General features: G+C 46.6%; 5 protein-coding genes across 5 annotated transcripts; 3 read left to right on the plus strand and 2 right to left on the minus strand.

The window, feature by feature from the left end:
• ATNIH1004_006832 (zinc-dependent alcohol dehydrogenase family protein) lies at positions 1–1,110 on the minus strand (the record flags this gene model as incomplete). Its single annotated transcript, XM_033571459.1, has 2 exons — positions 1–842; positions 897–1,110. The coding sequence occupies 2 exons, from the start codon at positions 1,108–1,110 to the stop codon at positions 1–3; spliced, it is 1,056 nt and encodes a 351-aa protein (XP_033424774.1).
• Positions 1,111–6,039: 4,929 nt separating this feature from the next.
• On the minus strand, positions 6,040–7,275 carry ATNIH1004_006833 (uncharacterized protein; the record flags this gene model as incomplete). Its single annotated transcript, XM_033571460.1, has 1 exon — positions 6,040–7,275. The coding sequence occupies one exon, from the start codon at positions 7,273–7,275 to the stop codon at positions 6,040–6,042; it is 1,236 nt and encodes a 411-aa protein (XP_033424775.1).
• A 3,776-nt stretch (positions 7,276–11,051) lies between these two features.
• ATNIH1004_006834 (uncharacterized protein) lies at positions 11,052–11,938 on the plus strand (the record flags this gene model as incomplete). The annotated part of the gene is made up of 2 exons (XM_033571461.1): positions 11,052–11,327; positions 11,546–11,938. The coding sequence occupies 2 exons, from the start codon at positions 11,052–11,054 to the stop codon at positions 11,936–11,938; spliced, it is 669 nt and encodes a 222-aa protein (XP_033424776.1).
• Positions 11,939–12,017: 79 nt separating this feature from the next.
• ATNIH1004_006835 (uncharacterized protein) lies at positions 12,018–12,422 on the plus strand (the record flags this gene model as incomplete). The annotated part of the gene is made up of 1 exon (XM_033571462.1): positions 12,018–12,422. One exon carries the CDS (start codon positions 12,018–12,020, stop codon positions 12,420–12,422), a length of 405 nt encoding a protein of 134 aa, XP_033424777.1.
• Positions 12,423–15,473: 3,051 nt separating this feature from the next.
• Positions 15,474–16,906, plus strand: FLD1_2 (S-(hydroxymethyl)glutathione dehydrogenase/class III alcohol dehydrogenase; the record flags this gene model as incomplete). The annotated part of the gene is made up of 5 exons (XM_033571463.1): positions 15,474–15,494; positions 15,625–15,739; positions 15,797–15,932; positions 15,990–16,627; positions 16,689–16,906. 5 exons carry the CDS (start codon positions 15,474–15,476, stop codon positions 16,904–16,906), a joined length of 1,128 nt encoding a protein of 375 aa, XP_033424778.1.
• Between the last annotated feature and the right edge of the window lie 199 nt (positions 16,907–17,105).

A 17,105-nucleotide genomic window follows, 5' to 3' on the forward strand; every position in this document is an offset into this window, starting at 1 on the left:
TCAAGGCACTCGAATAACCACTTTTCCCGTATGGTTGGACCTCCACAAATATTCATATGCCTCCTTTGTCTTCTCAAAGTCAAAAACCTTGTCAATCACGGGTCGAATCATGTTTGCCTGGAAACAATCAAGCATATCCTGCAGCTGCTCTCGCGACCCTACCACCACACCCCGAACGATGCAGAGTCGGTCCAAGGCTAGGAAAGCTGCATCTGGCCCACGAAGGTCTCTACCAGCACCCAGCGGATCAGGGTTGGTAATATGGCCGATGCAGTGGATAACTCCATGCAGGGCAATCGCGTCGAACGACTCCTGCAATGTGAGAGTCCCACCAACTTCGATGATATGGTCGACTCCGTGACCGTTAGTAATTCTCATGACCTCAGCGGCCCAGCGGGGTGTTTTCCGATAGTTAATGAGATGGGAGGCCCCCAACTGCTTAGCTTTGGACAATTTTTCATCAGACGAGGATGTCACGATTGTTGTTGCACCGGCAGCATGTGCAATTTGCAATCCAAAAGTAGACACACCGCCAGTGCCCTGAAGAAGGACACTCTGGCCGGGCCGGATGGGCACGAATCCATAGAGGGCGTTCCACGCCGTGAGTGCGGCACAAGGCAGGCAGGAAGCTTCTTCAAAAGACAGGTAATCATGGATTTTGACCACCCCACTCTTTGGAAAAATGAAGTATTCGCCGAGAAGGCCCTGAGTCTCTCCACCCAGCTGGGATAAGAGACTCTGTCGGGTCAGTCTTCCTGCGATATGATCTTGGGTGAAATTGGCTAGAACTCGGTCGCCGACTTTCCACTCAGTAACGCCTTCTCCGACCTCCTCAACAATTCCTACATCAAGGTTAGAACAAGGTCTCGAGCAAGTATATGAGATATGAGTTATACCAGCCCCATCACTTCCAGGCACAAGGGCATCGGGGCCGGGAAATGGATAGGTTCCTAACGCAATAACTCCATCTCTCCAATTTAATGACACTGCCTTGATGCGCACCAGAATTTGGCCAAATTTAGGAGAGGTTTTCGGAACAGTCCGAAGAACCAGGCAGTGAAATCCTTTCTTTTCGGAAAGATAATATTGTCTGAACGTAGACTCGGTCATGTTGTATGGTATGTATCTCTCTAGATATCGCTTTTGCTTTTTGGGGGGATGTTGACGTAACTTTATATCTTTAATGAGGAAACTGGAGATTATACCAAGAGCCATATTACGCCAGATACGCCGACTACCCTGTGTCCCGATGCTGTGAGATATCTTAGTCTAATTAATTAAAAAATAATTTAGTTGATAAAAACTAAGCAAGAACGCCCAACACGCCGACCCCGCCCATATCAACCAATCAAAAGGTAGTACCTACATAGCATCTATTTACTAGAGTTATATTTATAAAACTATATAAAATAATAGTGTAGTAGTAAATCTTCTCCAACTACTCTCTAATCTACACTTAGATTGGACGATCAGGGTAGCAGCGGGGATCTCGCTAAAATTATGATAAAATCATGGATACTCATTCTCTACTTATGATGTGTGTACACCTACAGTTATGAGTACGCTTATATATTGTTATGATCACTCGCTCAGGGGAAGGAATAGGCGGCAGAAAAATACTATACTAGCTACACGCTGGTAGCCTACTAGGCAGAATAACAATAACAGCTGTATTGGCTGCACGGCCAACGTGCTCATTAACGTGCTCTCTCTATCTTTATCCTTCTATCTAAAGGAAATGACGCTGAGCGCTCGCCAAGGCGCTAGGAGCCATCGGATACCGAATTATAGTTATGCAGTCCATGACTGCTCTAATGCCTAAGATCTCCTCCTTGTCATTCAATCCCTTGCAGTCTTCAATGGCTAGGTTTAGGTCATAGACTCCTTCTTTAAGTGGAAACCACATATGTTTTATCAGGGAGGGCCACGATTAATCGAATCGCCGCTGATCGATAATTATTGACAGCCGATCATCGATCATCACCGATAATTTCTTGGCGCTGTCATACAAAAATACAGCAAGTATTTAACTGTTGCGGCCTACCAAACGGAGATAACAGAAATAAAGCCAAATCAGCCTAAAATATCTTTTAAACTTCTTCTAAAACACCACTTGTTTGCCAGTATTTTAGGCATTCTATCCTCTTAATATTCTGAGTTGATAGCTGCGCCCTTTCCCATGAGATTGTACGACGTGCTCCTAAAAATACACACTCAGGTTTATCACTTATTGCTGGAATTAATAGGATATTAATTACTATGTAAGAAAGCCTTGGCTAGCGCTTTTGTTGTTAATCCTAAGACCACCATGTAAAGCACTCGTACAAATATTATATAAAGACTTAGAATTATAATCTTTATATTATCCTAGCTTGCAGGCCGAGCGAACTTGCGTAGATCTTAAACAATTTGATCAAAGTTCAAGATCTTTGTTGAAATCTTTGGGGGAAGATGGTATGATGTGAGGTGCTAGGATAGCTGTGACTAGATAGTATATTGGAACTATCGTGCGATCTAGTATCGCATGGTGAGTATATTCATCTATCTTCGAGAGAGAGCGTAGACTAACCCCTGCTTATGTCTACGTGTCCCTTAGCCCCTGACTGTGATATATCAGATCGCTGCGAGACTAGGATATCCAGAAGTGCCTTAGGCATCCTGATTTCCAACAAATTTTAAATTTCTTTTTTGATGTATCACTAGACTTTTGGCCTAGTATGTATGAAACGGGGCTTCTAACATCCTTCGAAATAACACAGAGAGAAAATGAGAACGAGAACAGCCTGAGGCTAGGAGGTGGATCGGGAACTAACAAAGGGAATAAGATGTTGATGAGCGCACTCATTGATCTCAGGAACAGATATATCTTGCTAATAGCTACATATAAATTAGGCGTGGTTCTTTAAAGGGGGTAACTACCCTATGGCAAGCTAAGAGTATAGCTACAGGAGCTACTACAATAGATGGGGAATGCTGAATCTCCTATATTATAGTATCATGGCTCTTCTCGAGGCACCAAATACCATGCGCTCATAGAATCCATGGGACGAATCTATTCTTTGGCATCCTCATGCAAAACAATGCCAGGTACAAATATCATAGGACGAGCTCATTCCATGTAAAACGGTGGCGGCCCACAGGGTAACAAATTCCACATGACCATCTAACCCGCGGTGCGAATCTGATCTATGCATATTTACGGGGTCTTAGGTAGTGGATCTATTCTATGCTAAATTCTGGCTTCTCGTAGGGCCACACCAAATCTCGCAGGGAAAATGGGGCGCTGCGTGCTGCGTCTGCCGAGGCAGGCTTGATGCTGAACCTGGCTGTGGACGATCTAGGGACTGGGTTGTGGAGTCGGGATGCTGCCCGTGAGGGAACCGAGTGTATTATATTGACGTACCTTCAATCGGGTCTGTGGCGCTGGGTATGAACTTCCTTAGGAACAGACTTCGATTTAATTCTGATCATTTTTCTCGGCGTCGATGATGCATACCAGCCAAGCAAGTGCAAACCCAGCAACCCAGCGAGAAGAGGGGATGCATACCATAAATAGATGTTCCCTATCAATTTATTGTTGTATTGGCCACTGTTGTGGGCTCAGTGATCAAATGTCGGGCTGGGGAGGCTGAAAATTCCGGACGAGCATGAAAACAGTTCGGCAACGTCACACACTCTCAGTTACTCCAACGCCTGGCTATGAGCCTTGGGGCCTGGGACCACAGAAAGCTGGGGGAGGAACGGCTCTATTTCTGGAGACCTGTGCAGCCATACAGCCCCCTGTCCAAGTATTAAGAGGTGACAGTAGCATGGGCTGCATTTTGCATCTCTCGATGATGTCCAAGATCCGCATATTTTAGGCAAATCTAGCACACCCTTCCTCTTCCTTCTAACGTAATCGGACACCGAGCGTCAGGGGTAATTCCACCTAACCACCACCACCACCACTGTCCCCTGTCCATCCATATCATCAAAATGGTGGATATTTCTAAAGAAGAGCGAATTATTCTAGCCCTTAATGCATTAAAAAAGGGTCATTATATCTCTATCCCAAAGGCTGCTGCTGCATTTGATGTTAATTACCGAACCCTCTATAGAAGAGTTAAAGGAGTTCCTGCACGTGCTGATAGAATTGCAAACTGCAGTAAGTTATTAGTTACCGAAGAATCTACTCTTTTAGCATGGATTCTTGATACATATCAACGTGGTCTACCTCCTCGGATTGCAACTGTCCAGTATCTAGCAGGATTATTACTCTCTGCGCGGCTATTATCCTCCTCATCTCCGACACCCCTTAGTAAGAAGTGGGTAAACCGGTTTGTAAAGCGTCGACCAGAGCTACGGTGCAAATATAATCGGAAGTACAACTATCACCGCGCAAAATGTGAAGATCCAGAGCTTATTTATAACTAGTTTAAACTCTTTCACAATACCAAGACAAAGTATGGGATTTTGGATGAAGATATTTATAATATGGATAAGACTGGCTTCCAGATGGGTGTTACATCAACTGCAAAGGTTATCTGTGGCTTAGAAACAAGACAAGGTCGAGCAAAAGATCTACAACCAGGGAATCGTGAGTGGGCAACTTCTATTGTTGCAGTTAATTCAACTGGATGGGCCTTACCTGCTTAGATTATTCTTGCCGGAAAGAAGCATCAATCCCAGTGGTATTCTATAATTCCACAAGAATATCGGATCAGTATGAGTGAGAATGGATGGACAACAAATAAGCTAGGCTTTAGTTGGCTTCAGGAAGTATTTGATAAGCATACTGCTTCAAAACCTAAGGGTTAATACCGGATGTTAATCCTTGATAGCCATTTAAGTTATGCAACTGCGGGATTTGATAAATTCTGTACAGACAGAAAAATTATTCCTTTATATTTACCACTGCATTCTTCACATCTTTTACAACCACTTGATGTGAGCTGCTTCTCTCCACTAAAAATGGCATATAGAAAAAGTGTTGCGGAGATAATACATAAAGGAATTTATTTAATTAATAAGAACAACTTTTTATCTCTCTATCCTACAGCCCATCAACGTGCATTATCACTATCTAATATCCAAAGTGGATTTAGAGCAACTGGTCTAATCCCTTTGGACCCAAAGAAAGTACTCTCAAAGCTCTTTATTAAGTTTAAAACACCAACACCTCCATCTTCTGCTCATAGTAATAAATTATTTGGCCCAGGGAAGACACCTGGGGATATCTACCAGCTTGAGCAGCAGAAGAAGCGCATTTAATATCTCCGGACAAAAAAAAGCAATATATCTCCCTCCATAATAATCCAGGCAGTTGATAAGATGATTAAAGGTGCGGAGAAGAATATGCAGGAAGGTATTTTAGTTAAATACCAACTACATTAGTTCTATGCAGCACAGGAGAAGCAGGAGAAACAGGAGAAGCCAAAGAAGAAAAAGCCATATAAAAAGTTTATTCGGGGGTAGTCTTACTGGCTTTGAAGCCCAACAGCAAATTGAGGAGCAGCAGAAGGAGGAGATATCCCAGAGACAACGAAGGCCCCAAAAATATAGTAACTGTGGCCAAATTAGCCATAACCGGTTAAAATGTCCAAGTAAATAGCTCTAGCTTCATTATTATCTCTTAATTTCATATTTATTCATGGTGGTTGGTGGTAATACTGGCGGAGGGGCTGTGTGCCTGAAAATACTTGACACTCGGTGTCCGATTACGTTAACTCTTACTTTTGTTGTCACTCTTCCCCGATCCTGGATGAACAGCACTGTTAACATAAAGAGAGTATTTGAATAATCTATCCAATTTGGCTGACCGCCGAATGCCTTTGAAACGCAGCCATTGAGTACATATATTTTGTTTACAATACGCATGGAATCAAAAGTCATGGGGAATACTATCGTTTTATCATACCCTGTAGATATTGTAGTGGAGGAATTCGGGGGATTTGGCAATGGGTGTATTTATCACTACCGACTTATTCTGGGACCCATACAAAATATAGTATACAAGATGTCTCCAATCACGGAGGAATATCAAAGGCTCACTTAATCATACTAAGGCCTGCGTCCACCCTGTCCTCCCCGCTGTCCTTGCTGCTGGCCCTGCTGCTGGTGCTGCTGGTGCTGCTGGTGCTGCTGGTGCTGCTGGTGCTGCTGGTGCTGCTGGTGCTGCTGGTGCTGCTGGTGCTGCTGGTGCTGCTGGTGCTGCTGGCCCTGCTGCTGGTGCTGCTGGCCCTGCTGCTGGTGCTGCTGGCCCTGGTCCGCAGTGCTAGGCCTGCCGTTTATATCAGGGAGTAGTACATTTTTTGTTTGGCCCTTAGGGTAGTTGAGATCTGCCCTAACATTTTCTGCCTCTGTAATGGCGCTAAAGCCCATTCCCTTGGAACCAGTAAAAGCGCCACAGCCCCAGTCGCAGCCTCCCTCGTTTAGTAGGTCATTGCCGCAGGGATCCATGATCTTCCCTTGCCTAGCAAATTCTTTTTTACCAGCAAACCATGCGACAACCACGGGCTGCGGATCCTTCTTGTCCAGTCTGTTGTTGGGACCGGAATGTTCCATGCGATATCGCAGCGATGCCAAAACCTCGCCGCAGACGCCATCTCGCCGATGCTGGTACGTGGTATCTTTATTATTTTTCACCTTTGGTGTTCCTTTCTTGCTCCCGTTTTGGTCTTTGCCCTTCCCTTTTTGGCCTCCCACTGTGCTCCATGCTCCCTGACCGGTGTTAGGGTTGCTAGAGGAACCAGATTCACCATTGCCCGACTGGTCTTTGTTTTTGATTCCCTCGAGCCGACGGGACTCCTCACGACATTTGTCCAGGGCCTCCATGACATCCGGTGCATTCTGCTTCAGAACGTTGGTGAAGGCGCCAAATCCCTTCTCGACCTTGTCGTCCTTCCCCTTCTTGTCGTCGTTGATAAGTTCCTGACTCTGGTAGATATAGGTAGCCCCGCCCTTCATGCTACTCGACAGGATAACTTCGTTGCCCACCTTCAATGCTGTCATTACTGGGGGCCTTTCTGCGAGTTCCGATTTCCACAGGGAGATCATCTCCTGATAGGCGGCCTGCGCCATTCCCACAAGTTGCGGCTTAGTGATATCCACATTGTCGTCAAATTTCACGACAGATCCAAAAACGGTTGCTGGCTTCCTTCCTCCTGTTGTGATTTCTTGCTTCGTGATGCCGAGACTTGCCGGCGACTGCGGGCCAGACGATGATGAACCTTGGGGCAAGGCGGCGGCGAGGGCCGCGAATAAATAAGCAGGCAAATATAAAGACTTAGGAATCATCTTTCCTTGCGGGAGAAGATGAGAGGTCCAACTCGGCTAAGCTAAGGACTCAAAATATAATAAAAACTAAAGAATGACTGATGAAGGAACAACACAAAAAAAGGACTGATTAAACGAATGAATGATAAATGAGCGGCTGTAATATGAACAAGATGTAGGTATCCCATGGCTAGTATTTATATCTCCCGTCGTCTGCGACCTAATCCCGGATCTCTAAGCTTCCCAGCATGCGGTTCCGTGCCCGGAGGTTATCTAAGGTCCGAAATTGGGGGCCGCAGCTTGCTCTACATGAGCCACGATACCCAACGGATCCAATTGCCTGCCCGGTGCCAAATTCAGTCGCTAATTGTCGCACTATCACGTATTCAGTGGGGACAAAATAGGTATTCTCGAAGTCAGCTTAATAGTGCTGAAGCAAAGGCCTCAGCATTTCAGATGGATATATAGTATTTATGTCCTGGCTCACATTATACACTAGCGGAAAATAACATGCCCATTTTACAACTCTCCACAGACCACGACCGAAAATCTCGATTCCTATAAATGGCAAAAGGACCAAGAGGTGGGATTCTTAAATATAATTGTCCTATAAAATGGGCTGATAATTACAAAAGTTTTTCTAACTCTATTATAAAATTCCCATAATCCCATTCTTTAATCTATTTTTAAGAGTACTACGCTCCAACAGTCCATAATCGTGATTGTGGAAATATTGTAGTCACAGTCGCGCGGCGCACTAGTTAACTGGAGACACAAGTAGAATTCGCACAATTACCCTTCGTGTGGTGGAAGCATCTACCGTATTTTTGCAGGAGCCGTCTATTATTACAACCAAATATTCGACTAGGACGTCACCTCCATCACCAGTCCCTAATGGACCTTGTGGACCCGCAGCATATAATACAAGACAGTCAGAATCACAGTACCTACAATACCCATCATACTGAAGAACATATTCTCCCTGGTAATATAAATCTCAAGCGGGAAGGAACTAAAGATCGTATAATGATTATATACCAGCGGCGAAAGTATTGGTCACCATTGAACCGGTCTCTGGTATGCAATATCGCTCATTACACGGCCGGTAAGTAGGGGACTGGGTGAGAGTGTATAGCACTATAAGCTGTAGGGACAGTCGAATATTGGAAGGGGGCCCCAGGGGGCGCCTTCGATGGCGGCCCTGGGGAGGTCTTAGGGTTCGCTTGAGTCTTGCGAAGGGGTTGTAGGAAAGAAATGCTCGTACCGCTCAAATCCCTGTAAATAAAGTACTAAATTAGTATCAGGAGAACGCCTTAGTACACTGGATTACCTGTATGCCTGATATACACCTTCCTGTTATAATCTCAATGCTTGAAGAATGGGGAAACCTCACTGTACAGCGTGTTAAAGCTGAGAAGCACGTTAGTAGATCGTGGGCTTATTATTTCGCTAAACAGCTTCCTCCTGAGCTCAAATTGGGCCCTGTGATTTAAAAGACGAAGGAGAAAAATTGTTTGGATGCAGAGGATGTCAGGCAGCATTAATTCTGGTATAATCAGCTTGCAAACTGCTTAAAGCGGTCTCCACTCGCCTTGTATATGATTTTGACGAATACGGCTTCCAACCACGCAGAACCAAAAAGTGCTCATATGAAAGGAAGAGTACCTGATCTTGCTGAATTAGAACATTTAGAGAATATCACCGCGCTTGAATGCGTAGCTGCAGACGGCTAGATCATAAAGCCGCTTTTTATCTTTAAAGGCAAGAAGTTTATGGAATTATGGTATGATGAAGAGCTACCGGACTCTTATACTGCCGTGTTAGAAAAAGGCTATATAAATAATATTCTCGCAGTTGAATGGCTTTAACGACTTTACGAGGAGACCAAGGATCGTACAAAAAAAGGAGAAAAACACGTGCTTATCTTCGACGGTCATACATCTTATAAAACGGTTGAATTTTTCCAACTCTGTGAGACCCATGAGATCCTCCTCTTTTGCTTTAGGCCTTATACAACTCATATGACCAACCGCTCGATGGAAAGCCATTTCTCGCATATAAAACGCATTTTCGTAGTGCGAATAACCTCATCATACAGTGGACTGGGTCCCGGGAGATAAAGCGAATTTTCTACGCGATATTGTGGCCGTACGCAAGAAGACCTTCACACCACGCCTTATTCGCAACTCCTTTAAAGAACGCGGTATCTTCCCTCCTGATGGCTCTTCAATTATTGAAGCTATTCAAAGTACTCTACCGCCAGTGATAGAGGTCTCCGCTCCTGATCTCCGCGTGTACGGAGAGAATATGCCTCCTCCGAATCCTCTCTCTTCAAGCGTTGAAAATACGTCTCCAAAGAGCGCTCAGCAAGTTGAAAAGAATCAGAAGAAGCTACCTAAACTCCTGGATAGTACTACAAATATCTCCCCACGTCCCGAGCGCTACCTGGATCGCTTATTTCGTCAACAAAAGTTCAGTCCGAACAGCTCGCGATCATGAATTCAACTCTGCAGCGATTTGAAGCCGTTCAGGCACCTCGCCGGTGCTGTATCACTAAGCGAGAAGTTCAACGCCTCGGAGATAGCGGTATATTAACTGTACGGGATGCAAATCGCTCTATCGCTGATAGGAGGGCCAAAGAAGTGTTAAATATGAAAAAGGTAGTGGATAAGGCATATAAGGAGGCCTACGGGGTTTCAAAAACTGGCTTGGCGCTGAAGCTGTTATTTCCCACTGTTCTCCTCCGCGCTCGCACAGCTCATAGAAAGGAAGAGCAATGCGGGCCAGTTTACTTTGACACCGAAGTTGCTGAAGGCGCTAGCCTTCAATAATTACCGCTGCTACGGCGGTTTGCTCTCTGGCTGCTCGCCTACGGGCAGGGAGATGGGATATTGATGTTAATTGAGTGAGACCAGAGGAGCCCAGCCGATACGAGGGCCTTTCCGGCTGGCGAATTCAGCAAACCGCGGCGGATTCCATGTTGCCGCAGGCCTTGCTTTATTTTTGCGCATTGGATTCTACTCAATCGTGTCGTATTCCCGCGTGCCTAACGTGGATATCTTGAGGTCGGCTCCTTGCCGGCGTACTCAGAATGTTCTTAATTGCGGACTGGGAATTTTATTTCCTTTGGTTTGCTATTACTTCGTCAGCGTGCCGAGCATACGTCGTCACTACCACCTTTCCACTCGAGACGGCAGCTGGAATATTCATATAATTATTGCACTTGGGCAATGGTTAGACGAACGAACACGTGATCGCACCCCTTTGCCGCCGTCCGTCATCCGGCAGCGATCCTGATTAATCCTGCTGGCGGGACTTCTGGAAGACCGCTGATTTGGCTGTCCCTGAAGTCTGGGCTATCCCGATGTGGCGCAGTGCACCTTGTTGTGGAATTCAGGGGAAGTGATGCGCAGGGAGCTATTCTATCAGCTACAGGCCAACTAGCCTAACTAGGAAGTAGATGTCATTCAGTGGAAACACCAGGAATCGCAGTATCTCAACCAACTGAGTCTACTAAGCGGTTCCCTATGTTCTCATTGAGGTGTTCCACTAAAGGATTGAGGGGTAGAATGGATCGTTAGATATTTCCGCACCGCCAAGTCTGGCGGATTATAGTGTTTCCGTAACACATCTGCCCCCGGCGGGGCCCACTGGATCCTACTCTGTAGGGTCTAGCACCAGCTGTCACAGTGGCCTCCACGTCCCGATCAGGCCATATCTCCCATGCTCCGTTGAGGCCAGCAAAGCCCGGACTGTGTCCACAGGGGAGAGAAATTTGATCGAAATACAGGGTGGTCATGCAGGGGTACATCCGGGAGGATCGAGGCCGGAAAAGCCCCCCTGGATCCCGCACTGCCCGACACACCGACAACTGTAGTGGGAGGCATGTCCCAGATCGACGCTTCCTGGGTATATCGCCAGCGCCCTCATTTGGCACCTGCAGGGCCGTAGGGCCGTCGAGTCTGGGAAAGAGATCGCGTGGGCGTTTCGGCGTCGTGCAGCGGCCTCTTGTTGATGTGAATCGGAGCATCCGCCTCTATATGCGGGGCCCAATGCCGCGACGCCGCCCTGTCGTCCGTCTATTATTAGGCCGCTGCCGGCGGATCAGACACGGCCCTTAGGCCTCGCCAGCCAAACGACGAGCGATGGGTAGGGCATGGGCGGAATGCTGTTAAGCCCCGAATAACCTGAACAGGCAAGCCTTGGAATCCACCGGAGTAGTCTGGGATAGGTGGGATTATCTCTCCCATAGCCCTGTTAAATGTCACGAACACACCGGGCACCGCGCTAGCGCAGGGCAAAGATAGCCCCACCGCCGCTACTGCACCGCGGGCTTTGTACGGGCTTCGACTGCCCACGGTTCGTGATTCCACTCCGTGGCCCGGCCTGGGACCTGTTCTGGGTGGGATCCTGCGGCATCACCGCGCGCGACGGGGGACGACGACCGGTGTACGCCATTCCCAACGACCAGACGGTGCCCCCTATCTCACAGCGGCCCGATTTCAAACGCCCCGCCTTTGTGGACAGCGAGGGAACGCTGCAGTCGCGCTTCGTCTTCCCTCTGCACGACCGGGTATGCAGTGGCGTACGAGGGGGCACGAAAAATCTTGGCCCAACTCTCCATGGCGCCCGTGAATCAACCAGTCGGCGTATCGTACAGGGCCCTCTGCGAGAGCTCCCATGACTATTTCCACTGTCTGGCTTCATACTCACCTCTGAGCAGCAGATGGCAACCGGAGGGGTCCGACGATCCCGATTCCCAAATGTCCGGGTCGGGCTCAGCCGGGCGCCGGAAAGTGTATTCCACGGGGGTTGTCTACAGCACAAGGCTCAATGCGCAACGCCTGCCAGCAGGGCAGCCAACGTGTTTGGCGCAGTGGGAGGATGTGGATCCCCTGGAGATTGACCCATCCACCTTTGTCTTGCCCCAAAGCCGCCTTATCCACATGGAGCAGGCGATAACCGCGCCGGCACACTCATTCTCTTCCCACTCTCTAGATAGGATGCATAGCTCCGATTCTCCCAACACGCTTATACCTTCCGCTTCACCAGCGCCAGAAATGGTGGCCCCACATGAATTGCGATCGGTAGCCGTGACAGGCCGAAGTGCGCTATGGGCTAGAAGTGTCGAATGGATCTTTCCCCATCGCTTGCTATTTGCGGCTTAAGCAACGCAGAAACCAAGAGATGCGCTTTCCTTGTCGTTACCATGTTCTCTCTTTTCTAGTATGTTTTCCTTTTTGTTGTTTTCCTCTTCATGTTCTTCTATTTCCCCGTCTTTATATTTCTTTTTCATATCTCTCCCGTCCGTGGTTGGGGCGCTGCCAAGAACCCTCCGCCGATGAGCCGTGACCTCTTCGAGATAATAGCGTAATGATAATCTATAATTAATAATATTAGCGACGTCAGCTCTTCCATCAGAGCCCCAGAGCTCAATCTTGGTACCATGGGCGGTAGTGCGGACGTTGATTGTCCAGTAGATAATAGTAAGATGCAAAGGGTTCCACAAACTCCTTTATCACATAGTACGAGACACTACTAGAAATCGAACCCAGTGCCACTAGACTATTAGATATTATATATAGAGCTGGCTGGGCCGAGCCAGAATTCCTTCCTTAAATATACCCTTAGAAGACATATTCTTGAAGCTGGCCTTGCTGTACCAACAAGTGATATCGCTAGCATCACGCTACTGGAAGATCGCCAGCCATTTTTATTAACTAACTAGACGAAGACAACTAATCAATAATAGTGATATTAAGTATAATAGAGGCTGAGAACACTAGTTATATCATTAAAATCCACGTGTCATGCGTTACTTCTCGCGCTCGAAACAGTTAACACTACATAACACCTCGCAAGGCATTCTTTTAGCATTTGGTTTCTGTTGACTTAAGAGCACCCCTATTCTGCTGCTTGTCTTCAACTGGCTTAGTCCCTCCCAGAAAAGAAAAGAGGTCTTTGTTATCACGGGAAGTGGAGCATTCCCGCAACTTATACTGGGCACGTAATAGCGCATCACGAATAGCCCGCCGGTGTCTTCGAAATGGTAGTGTACTAGTCTCTATTCCTGCCAATACATCGAAGAAACTGGCGATGTTCATACTTCATCTGTTCAGCAACAACTTCTCCTTCAAGCTGGAACATGGGCATAGAGGTAGGAGATTTGGCAAGCCAAGACAATCAATAACATTGCATTATTGCTAGGACAACCCAGCCAGCTCTTAATCAGTGCATCCAACAAGCCAGCCAGTGGTGGAAATAGCATCTTGTGTAATAATTCATTGTCCAGAGGCGCATATTCTAGTAGCGTGTCGGTGGTTAGAGGAAACTTCCAGTCTGTAGCAGGAAGGAGGACAGTTCTCGTCTGGCCATCAGGAGATATCGGTCGCTGTTGAGGGAAGTTCACCAAGTCCACCACCGTATTCCCAATGCGATGTGGTTTTTGCATATTAAACTTCTACCCAGCCTTCGCAAGAAAATTGGCTGCTAGTTCAATATCCAGGGTGAGGATGTACAGATCAAACACAACAGTAGAAACACCATAATGGACAAGAGTATCCTCAAACCAGATAGCGTGAGGGACTTGGTGGTCAAAAAATACTTAACAGGGCTTGTATCTTGTTTCAGCACTGCACTCATCAGTAGGCTGGCCGTTGGGAGGGGATTTTCCCTTGGGATTTCCCTCCCGAATGGGACCGGGACGGGAACGGGACCAATTTCAGGATATTTATGGGAATTAGGGATTTTAGGGAATATCCCATTCGGGAATGGGACGGGAAACGGGACGTGATTTTAAGATAAGAGGGAATGGGAATATCCCTTCCCGAATCCCATATAATGGGAATCCCTTCCCAAATAGCGTGGCATGGGAAGGGAATATGGGACGGGACTTGAACCCTTTCGGGATCCCGAATCCCTCCCAACGGTCAGCCTACTCACCAGTGCCAAGGTTTTTGTAGAGCGCGAATTACATAAGCTCACGATATTCCTGTAGAATGCAAGAGGCTTGATTATATGTAGAGGTAAGATGCTGCAACTCCAGTTTAAGACTAGATATCGTTGTTTGCCGGCGGTTTGTGTTGGCACAGTGCGCCGAGGGTGCACTGCCGATGTGGTTGCATCAACTAACTAACTGTTAGATATACGGCTAGTCCCGAAGAGGAAATAGAGTACGATTGGTAAAAAGATCTTATTTGAATGAATTGAGCTGGTTGGGCTCTTCTTGATTATTCTTCTTGGTTATTCTTGATTGATTATTTTGTTGTGTGCTCCACGGGGGGTTTTACCCCGATCCAGTCACATGATTCTGGTCCACCAACGGCCATATTATTTGACATAGTAGTAACGAGGGCATCCTTCCTAGCCCAACTAATATTCTGAGTTAAGCACATGACAGCTCCCTCATCTTTCATCCAAACTTTTATGTATCTGTCAGAATAAACTATTCCAGATCGGAGCATCATGTGAATATATATACCCAATACTCCTCATAGAGGGGTTGGGCTGAAAATCCTTCTGAATACAATCACTTCAGACCCCCCCAATAATCGAACAATACCCAACATCTCTCATAGAGGGGCTGGGCAAAACATCCTTCTGAATACAATCAATTAAGACCCCCCAGAAAATCGAACAGTATCCTATCTCAGTAGGGTTTTTATACAATTCACGTGACCTCAACATAGCTCGATCGAAGGAAATAAAAAAGCATAAGAAGCTGGCTTAAACCACCCAACTCTCCCACATATGTCTTTATCATAACAATCATCAACATGCCTCCTTATTCTCTTGGCTGAAAGCCTTGGTATTGCCCATCCTGACGCTGATTCACGAACCTCATGATCTGCATAGCAATTTTATGGCCAATGCTTGGACAGGATATGGTCTAATAGTATCTTATTTGAACAATATTCAGACCTGATCAGACGCTATCCCAATATTTTTACCATCATCATGCATCCTTTCCCTAGTTTGGTTGCAAAAAATACAACATACATGTCATTATCTCCCCTATGATGAGACATGTATTCTAAACTGTGGGCCTAAGATCCCCTCACCCCTCATCGGGTCCACAGCAATTTCTTGGATCCCCTCACGCACGGTGGGTACTTTGAGGTAAACTATAAGTTCTCATACTCGGCCTGCATCGTGAAATATGGGTTTCCTCTCCTTCTTTTCCATCCGATTCACAATCAATCATTACTTGAAGTGTAGTAATGACAGACACGGTCGGCAAGGTACGTTTCTTCCCCCCACATATTTATCATACTGTTTGGAAATATATTTAATAAATAACTACCTAGACTATCACCTGCAAGGTAATAACGGCAGTCGAATCTTCAGACTAAGTACTAATACCATAACCAGGCCGCAGTCGCCTGGGCAGCTGGTGAATCTCTCTCGATCGAGGATGTTGAAGTCGCACCACCAAAAGCCCACGAAGTTCGTATCAAAATACTTCACACGGGAGTTTGCCATACTGGTATGATCTGCTCTCATGCCCGCCGAAAATAACATTGTAACATAACGACAATACAAGACGCATACACATTATCCGGGAAAGATCCCGAAGGCGCATTCCCTGTTATTCTTGGCCATGAGGGGGCGGGTATCGTCGAGTCCATAGGGCCAGACGTGACTAATGTGAAAGTAGGCGATCATGTCATCGCGCTATAGTAAGTTATATGATGTGATCCTTGATTGCTGGAACAATCTGAAATAACAGAGACCAGCACCCCCGAATGCAAGGAATGCAAATTCTGCAGATCAGGCAAGACTAATCTCTGTGGAAAGATACGCGCCACACAAGGCCGTGGCGTAATGCCCGATGGAACTTCACGGTTTCGAGCTTGTGGGAAGAATCTTCTACATTTTATGGGCACTTCTACTTTCTCACAATATACTGTCGTTGCTGATATTTCAGTCGTAGCGATTACCCCGCAATGTCCCACAGATCGGGCATGTCTTCTCGGCTGTGGAATTACAACAGGGTATGGAGCTGCCACCGTCACTGCGAAGATTGAAGAGGGAGCAAACATTGCGGTCTTCGGCGCTGGATGTGTTGGTCTTTCAGTTATCCAGGGAGCTGTGAAGAAAAAAGCAGGGATGATTATTGCCGTGGATCTGAATGATGAGAAAGCATCATGGGCTTATAAATTCGGCGCGACTCATTTTGTAAATCCGACCAAGCTGGGGCGAAAGAATATTGTCGAGAAACTTATTGATATGACTGACGGGGGCTGTGACTATGCCTTTGATTGTACTGGGAATGTGACTGTCATGCGGGCGGCGCTCGAAGCGTGTCATAAGGGCTGGGGAGAGAGTATTGTCATTGGGGTTGCTGCAGCAGGTCAAGAAATCACAACGAAACGTGAGTATACGCGTACCTTATCTGCTGATTGTTGCTGTTGAATCTGCGCTGATTGAAACAGCCTTTCAACTAGTTACCGGTCGTGTGTGGAGAGGCTGTGCGTTTGGGGGCGTCAAAGGCCGAACGCAGCTCCCTGGGCTTGTAGCGGATTATCTGCGTGGAGATCTGAAAGTGGACGAGTTTATAACGCACCGTGAAAGTCTGAGCAATATTAACGCTGCTTTTGATCAGATGAAACGAGGGGATTGTGTGCGTTGCGTTGTGGATACAGGGGTATAACATCGTTTTTGTCGTATCTACATTAGGACTGAAATAGAAATAATACATTGTATTCGTATCATAACCATTGCAATACGATGAGGTCGAGAGGATCTGTCTAAACATAACCTAGAGCATCATCAGAACAAGTCGGGTAAATAGGACCGGTGAAAACTTCGTTTGTGACTCTATTCCGACTGGAACTCGTATACTAGTCGGG

Source organism: Aspergillus tanneri, assembly GCF_003426965.1.
Source record: "Aspergillus tanneri strain NIH1004 chromosome Unknown AapTan_7_pilon_pilon_pilon, whole genome shotgun sequence".
Lineage (NCBI taxonomy): Eukaryota > Fungi > Ascomycota > Eurotiomycetes > Eurotiales > Aspergillaceae > Aspergillus > Aspergillus tanneri.